This window comes from Dasypus novemcinctus, chromosome 10, assembly GCF_030445035.2.
Source record: "Dasypus novemcinctus isolate mDasNov1 chromosome 10, mDasNov1.1.hap2, whole genome shotgun sequence".
NCBI lineage: Eukaryota > Metazoa > Chordata > Mammalia > Cingulata > Dasypodidae > Dasypus > Dasypus novemcinctus.
In genome coordinates, this window is record NC_080682.1 from 42,708,216 (window position 1) to 42,716,618 (window position 8,403).

Genomic DNA, 8,403 nt, shown 5'->3' on the forward strand with positions numbered 1-8,403 from the left:
CTAATTTTAATCAAGTCTGAATTAGTGATATGTGTGAATAGCATTGACAATAGAGTACATTGCATTTTACAAAGAGTGCTTATGGCATTTGAAAAATCTTTTATTACAGAAATTTTCAAACATATATACATGTGATCAGAGCAGTGTAATAACCCAAAACCCAGTTTCAATGATTATCAATTCAAGACTAATTTTGTTTCATCTATACCAGGCTACTTCAACAACAGCACTATTGACATTTGACGCCGATAATTCTTTGCTGTGGGAGACTGCCCTGTACGTTGGGAGGTGTTTTGCAGCATCCCTGATCTTGTACCACTAGATGACAGTAGCACTCCTCCCTCCCTAGGTGGTGACAACCAAACAAAACTGCCCCTGGTTTAGAACTGCTGATTTACACCCTTGTCCACACCAAAGCAATGCAATTTCCATTTCCTGACACTTGTATCCTCTATTCCTTTGACCTATCCTTTTGAGTGGTGTCATTTCATTTATATTCACATGACTGAACTCATGGTCAGCAGAAGCTGTATCTAATTAACTACTGAGCAGCATGAGCCTCATCCAGAGCAGGTACCTGTGAACATAGGTGGATTTCATTTGTTCACATTTCCTGTTGGTTCTAAAACTGTTTCCAAAAGGAAGTTTGAGGTTTTTGTAGCTAGTCCTGCTTCCCATGAGGCAGTCTCCCTGATTAGAAAGGAGAAAGAGTATGGCTCACTGGGGACCAACCCTGTCTCAGTGATCATCATGGCTCTCCCTGGTGTCTCTTGAGCAGTTGAACTCAAGGCTAAGCTGCCAGGGTTCTTATTTCTCTTTTGAACACCTGGGAAGCAGAAGAGATAGATGTTTAAATTGGGTAGAATTGATTTAGCTGAGGCTGCAGGGATTGCAGATTCACAGCTTTCTGACTCAGCAAGGTAGGAATACTGGTTGGTATCTTAGATACTATGCTTCTCAGTTGGCTAAGTTGGGAAACCTGGGTGAATTGAGGGCTGTCCTCATGATGTTATTTGGGTTTTTTTAAGATTTATTTTTTTAATCATTTATCCTCCCCCTCCTTGTTTGTGCTTGCTGTCTGCTCTGTGTCCATTCACTACGTGCTATCTATGACTGCTCAGTCTTCTCTTCAGGAGGTACTGGGAACCAAACCTGGGACCTCCCATGTGAGAGAGAGGCTCAATTGCTTGAGCCACTTCATCTCCCTGCTTTTTGTGTCTCTCATTGTCTTTCCTCTTTGTATCTCATTGTTGCATCATCTTGTTGCATCAGCTCACTGCACCTGCCCATCGTGCCAGCTCACTGTCTTGCTCATCTTCTCCAGGAGGCACCAGGCACTAAACCCCGGACCTCCCATGTGGTAGGTGAGAACTCAATCACTCGAGCCACATTCATGTCCCCTCATGGTGTTATCTGTATTTCTGTGGTTGGAACAGAAAAAGTAATTGAGCTGAGAACAGCATAGCCATAGAAACACTGGCGTAAGTTTGTTTTGTGACCATCTGTTCTTTTGCATTGAACATTATGATTCCACTTTGCAAGTAAAGTGAATGTTATGTGAAGCATACAGCATCTTAAAAAGTGTTCTCCCCATAGTCAGGTAATTGACTGAACACCTACCCTGAAATAGGCACAGTATAGGCACTGGGAATCTGCATGGAGAGAACATGGTCTCAGTCCTTGGGGAACTTTGTTCCTTCAGTATTTATGAAACAATTGCAATGTATCTAGTTCTCTGCTAAGACGGTTAAAGAAGAAATATATCTCCTGTAGCTAATTTATTCATTTTAATTACATTTATTGGATGCTATTTTGGCAGGCACCTCAGTAGGCACTGAAGATTGAATGGCAAGCAAAATATAAGCCCTATCCTCAGGAAGCTCACTGTTCAATGGGGCAGATTGCCATATAATACAATGATAATTTATAGTAAGTGCTGTAATCCCAAAATGCCCTGAGAAAATAGATGCCACTGATTGTTGGTGTTTATGGATTGGGGGGTTGGATTCTCATCTCCAGAATAACCCAAGTCAGCACAGAGGAAGGGACCTAACATATCCTCGGATAGGGTTGGGACTAGATTTAAGGCATCTATCTCTAAGGTAGGCATTGTTATTTCCATGTTACAGTGAGGACTTTGTGTAAGGTAGGTATTACTATTTCCATGTTACAGTGAGGTAAAATAACTTTCTAGATATCACATAGATATTACCTGAAGAACCCTGGATGTGAACTCAGGAGCCCAGGCTCCTAGCAGTCCTTTCTTCCATGAACAGCCTAACCTCTTGGTAAAAACCCCCTATTGATCTGAGAAGGTAAGGCTGGTCTCTATTACTATTCTTTGCCTCTGTGGTTTAAATTTTACCAGTGATTTCCTTCTGGCTCATGGTCCTGAATCACCTGACCTTGTCCTAATAGCCAAGGGAAGGAGCTTTGTGGTATGAGAGGAAGTCATCTGGCTTCTCATCCCAGAAGCTGTGTGAGGGGCTGTGTTGACACACACAGACCTCAGCCACCTTGGACAGAGTCTAGCATGGATGGGGACAGCTTCACACCAGTCAGTGAGAAGTCATGGTGATGCCCTGAGTGTCTGGAGGACTGGACTGGGAAGAAGGATAAGTCAGAGCCTAAGTGACAGTCAGAAAGAGTGGTTCAGACCTTTGTCACAACTAGGGGCACATGATTGGAAGATATGAAGGTACCAGTTTGGAGAAGAACTTAGCAGGGAATGAGCAAGACCCTTGTGAGGGGAAAAACTTATCCATTGACCAATTGTAGATGGAAATAATTCAGGGGTAAAGCAGAGGTAAAGGGAGCACTGAGTATCAAGGGTGGTGCAGACATGACATATCTTCTGAAAACTCTGAAGAGGGGGGTGGAGAGGTTGTGAGTGCAGTTCCGACAACAGAGGATGATAAGGGAGAAAAGGGAAGGGAGATGAGGGAAAACTGCAGGTGGAAGACAATTAAAAACATTCAAAGATACCTAAAAATTGCTGCTCCATGTGTTTCCTCCCAAATGAGGTTAGTTCCAAATGAGGCACTAATCTCAAAGGCTGCACTCCTGGGTCTGTTTCCATTAGAGGTTTTACTTTCTGGGTGACTAACATTCCTGGTGATTCTCCACTATCTGCAGGATAAACTCCAAAGCCCATAACAGTTTTTCATAAACTGGTCACAAACTTAAGATTTTTCTTTTGCTATTATCCCCTTTACTCCAGCCATACACATTGAATTTTCACAGTTTTGTCTTTGTTCTTCTGCCTTCTTGGAATTTTCTTCTCTTCTACACATAACTAACCCCTACTCATCTTTTTGACGTCTGGCTCACAAGCTTCTCAGATATGCCAGGGTTTATTATAAAATTCACACACTCATGCCAATGAACAGTCTCTTGCTTTGTATCATTTCAGACCACCCCACCCAAATTACTGTCTGCTGGTGGTGACTTATGGCTTACACATACAATGTAACTGAATTCATTTTTCTGGGACTTTCTTCCAACCACGAAATACAGAGAGTTTACTTTGTGATATTTCTGCTCTTGTACATGGCAATTGTGCTGGGGAATTTCCTCATTGTGCTCACAGTGATGACCAGCAGAAGTCTTGGTTCTCCCATGTACTTCTTCCTCAGCTACCTGTCCTTTGTGGAGATCTGCTACTCCTCTACTACAGCCCCCAAACTCATCTCGGACTTGCTGGCTGAAAGGAAAGCTATATCTCTGTGGGGCTGCCTGACACAGCTTTTTTTCATCCACTTCTTTGGTGGTACTGAGATATTCCTGCTCACTGTTATGGCCTATGACCGCTACGTGGCCATCTGCAAGCCCCTCAACTATACCACCATCATGACCCAGCAAGTGTGTGCTGTCCTGGTGGGAATCGCATGGCTGGGGGGCTTTGTTCATTCTTTTGCCCAAATCCTTCTCACCTTCCACTTGCCCTTTTGTGGCCCCAATGTGATCGACCACTATTTCTGTGATGTGCTTCCCCTGCTCAAACTTGCCTGCTCTGACACCTTCCTCATCGGTCTGCTGATTGTTGCTAATGGGGGAACCCTGTCTGTGATCAGCTTTGTGGTCCTCCTAGCCTCCTATGTGGTCATCTTGCTTCATCTGAGGACACAAAGCTCTGAAGGGCGGCGCAAGGCCCTCTCCACCTGTGGCTCCCATATCACAGTGGTTGTCTTGTTCTTTGGGCCCATCATCTTCATCTATCTGAGACCTTCTGCCACTCTGTCTGTGGACAAGATGGTGGCTGTGTTCTACACGGTGGTCACTCCCCTCCTCAACCCTGTCATCTACTCCCTGAGAAATGCTGAGGTGAAGAAGGCCCTGAAGAGGCTATGGATCAGGACAATGAAACCAGATGAGAGATAGGGGCTGAGTATTGGATCCTTGAATTTAGAATGCAGGTGGGTTCAAATCTAATCCCTGACAGAAGACATGTGGGTTGATGGAAAATTCACAGCATGTGTTATTTCTAAAGTTATTTTAAGTGATGCACATATTCCAACACCCCATTATAAATGACTATAAAACATATCCTTTTATGGATATATTGTAGTATAACTTTAATAACCATTTTTCTTTTTAGATATTTAGGTTTTTTCTAATTTTTAACTACTATAAATAAAATTGTGGTAAATATTCTTGAATAGAAAGTTTAGCTATATTTCTGAATTTTCTTTTAGACTGCTTCCTATAGCAAATTTACTGTGTTATAGGGTATAAGGACTTTTTTTGTCTTTATTTTTTTAATATTACATTCAAAAAATATGAGGTCCCCATATACCCCCCACCCGTCTCACCCCACTCCTCCCCCCATAACAACAACCTCCTCCATCATCATGAGACATTCATTGCACTTGGTGAATACATCTGAGCACCGCTGCACCTCATGGTCCACATCATAGCCACACTCTCCCACATTCCACCCAGTGGGCCATGGGAGGATATACAATGTCTGGTAACTGTCCCTGCAGCACCACCCAGGACAACTCCAAGTCCCGAAAACACCCCCACATCTCATCTCTTCTTCCCACTCCCTACCCACAGCAGGCACCATGGCCACTTTCTCCACACCAATGCCACATTTCCTTCAATCAGTTATCACAATAGTTCATGAATAGAATATCAGTAAGTCCACTCTACTCCATACTATATTCCTCCATCCTGTGGACCTTAGAATGGTTGTGTCCACTCCACATCTATGTCAAGAGGGGGCTTAGATTCCACATGGATGCAATTCTTCTGCTTTCAGTTGCAGGCACTCTTGGCTCCATGGTGTGGTGGTTGACCTTCTTCACCTCCATGTTAGATGAGTGGGGTAAGTCCAATAAACCAGAGTGTAGGAGTTGCAGGTCCGTTGAGGCTCAGGGCCTGGCTATCACATGGTCAGTCCAGAGACTCAGGTCCCCTGAGTGGGTATAAGGACTTTTGATGCGTAATGTCAGGTTGATCTCCAGAAATTCTGTATGCAGTCATCTTCCCCATGAGAGAATGGAACACTATCATTAAACATTTTTTGTGAGAAATAAGGTATTTACATAATATCAAATTATCTTCCTGTGTAATTATAAAGGAAAAATGTAACTTTCAAGTGGAGAAGCCTGGAAAATAACCCCTTAAACAACTGATCAAAGTTAACATCCAATAATAGGACAAATTGATGGCATGTGCTTCCTTGTATGATGCACTTGAGAGGCATACAGTATCATGTCTGTGGTATTTCCAACAGAACTGAGTCTAATCATGAAAAAAAAAAAAACATCAAGGAGACGCAAACTGAAAGGCGTTCTACAAAAGATTGATCCTAGACTCTTCAGAAGTTTCAAGTTCATGTAAGACAAAGAATGAGGAACTGTTCCAGATTAAAGGAGATTAAAAATGCATGATCACTAAATGCAGTATGTGATTCTGGATTGGATCCTGGACTAGATTAAGGACATTAATGGGGCAAAACATCTGTAGATTAAATAATAGAATTTTTCTGACATTTTTGTCTTTTTTTTTAAGATACATAGATTAGAAAAAATGTTACATTTAAAAATATGAGGTTTCCATATACCCCACACATACACACACACACATATTCCTCCCACATCAACAACCTCTGTCATCATTGTGGCACATTCATTGCATCTGGTGAATACATTTTGAAGCACTGCTGCACCACATGGATTTACATTGTAGTTTACACTCTCCCCCAGTCCATTCAGTGGGTTATGGAAGGACATATAATGTCCAGCATCTGTCCCTGCAACATCATTTAGGACAACTCCAAGTCCCAAAAATGCCCCCACATTACATCTCTTCTGAATTTTATCATTGTTAACTTCCTGCTTTGATAACTGTACTGTGCACACATCAGAGAAGTACTTGGTTTTAGGAATTACTCACTGAAGTATCTAGAGGTAAAGAATCATCATCTCTGCAACTTATTCTCAATAAATTCAGAAAAAAATATCTATCCATTGAGAGAATGAATGATAAAGAAAATGTGGCAAAATATTAACTTCTCATGAATTGGACTAAGGGTATATTAAAATTATTTGTACTATTATTTCAACTCTTTTTATAAATCAAAGATTATTTTAAAATAAAAAGTTAATGTTTTCCAAATTTTATATTTGCCATTGTTTAATTTTCACTTTTGTCATGTTTTGTGAGGATGGATGTTTTCTTATATAATTGACTTTGAGTCACTTTACAACATTTTCAATGTACAAATGCTTTACATGTTTACATAGTAAAATCTATCAGTTTTTCCTATTGATTCCTTCCATTAATTTTCTGTTTAGAATATCCTAAACTGTTAGTTACATTTTTTAGTTTTAAAAATTACTTAAAATTTTATTTGTTTATGTGAACTGATAATGCATTCATAAGATTTCAAAAAAAGCAACAAAATAAAAAGGTACCTGGTGAAAAGTTTCATTCCCTTCCTTCCCCGTTCCTTATTTCCTCTCTCATGTTACCACCAGAAAAACTGTTTCTATTTTCCTTTCAGAGTTTCTTTAAGCAAATACAAGTGTGTGTGCATATGTATTCTTATCATCTCTCCTTTTTACATCAATAGCTTACTCCTTTTTTTTTTTTTTTTTTTTTTTTTTTTTGAGGTACCAGGGGCCAGGGATTGAACCTGGGACCTTGTATGTGGGAAGTCAGAGCTCAACCACTGAGGCACATCAGCTCCCCTGAGTCGTTTTTTTCATTTTTGCTTGTTGTTTCTTTTTTTGTTTTTAGGCGGGACTGGGAAATGAACCTGGGACTTCCTATGTGAGAAACAGACATTCAGCCACTTGAGCCACATCTGTTCTCCAGCATACTATTTAATAGGATTTGAAACTTGCTTCCTTAGTTAATAATCATGTCTTGCAGATTTTTTATATTAGTATAAGGAGACTTTCTTTATTCATTATTTACAATTTGGTGCTATTTTGAATGGATGTGCCCCCATTTATTTAACCAGTCTTTTACTGATAGATAATTGGGGATTGTTTTCTTTTTTTATCCCATTTCTCAATTAAATGTACTGGAAAAATACAAAATTTTTTTAGTCATACCATATATTTGGTTCATAGTAACACAATCACACAGTATTTGTCCTTTTGTGTCTGCCTTGCTTCACTCAACATAATGTCCTCCAGGTTCATTGATGTTGTCATATACTTTATGACTTCATTTCTTCTTACAGCTGCATGATATCCCATGGTGTGAATACAGCACAGTTTGCTTATCCATTCTTTGGTTGACGGACTCCGGGATTGTCTCCAACTTTTGGCTATCATGAATAATGCTGCTATGAATATTGGTGTACATATGTGTCTTCATGTCACTGCTCTCAGTTCTTCTGGGTATATACCCAGTAGTGGTATTGCAGCGTCACATGGCAAGTCTACATTCAACTTCTTTAGGAACTGCCATATAGTCCCCCACAGTGGCTGTACTATTCTGCATTCCCACCAACAGTGAATAAGTGTTATTATCTCTCCACATCCTCTCCAACACTTGCAGTTCTCTGTCTTTTTAAAAGTGGTCATTCTGATAGGTGTGAAATGATGTATCATTATAGTTTTGATTTACATTGCCCTAATCATTAGTGATGTTGAACATTTCTTCATGTGTTTTTTGTCATTTGTATTTCTTCTTTGGACAAATGTCCAAAATGTCAAGACTTTTGCCCATTTTTTAATTGGGTCATTTGTCTTTCTGTTGTTGAGTTGTAACATCTATTTATATATCCTGGATAGTAAACCTTATCGGATATGTGATTTCCAAATATTTTCTCCCATTGAGTTGGCTGTCTTTTCACCATTTTGACAAAGTCCTGTAAAGTACAAAAGTGTTTATACTTTTGAGGAGGTTCCATTTATCTATTTTTTCTTAGCTTGCATGTGA

General features: G+C 40.1%; 1 protein-coding gene across 1 annotated transcript; it reads left to right on the plus strand.

Moving 5' to 3' along the window:
* Window positions 1-3,450: 3,450 nt before the first annotated feature.
* LOC101445158 (olfactory receptor 4X2) lies at window positions 3,451-4,380 on the plus strand. The gene has a single exon (XM_004457984.2). It carries the CDS (start codon window positions 3,451-3,453, stop codon window positions 4,378-4,380), a length of 930 nt encoding a protein of 309 aa, XP_004458041.2.
* Window positions 4,381-8,403: the final 4,023 nt, after the last annotated feature.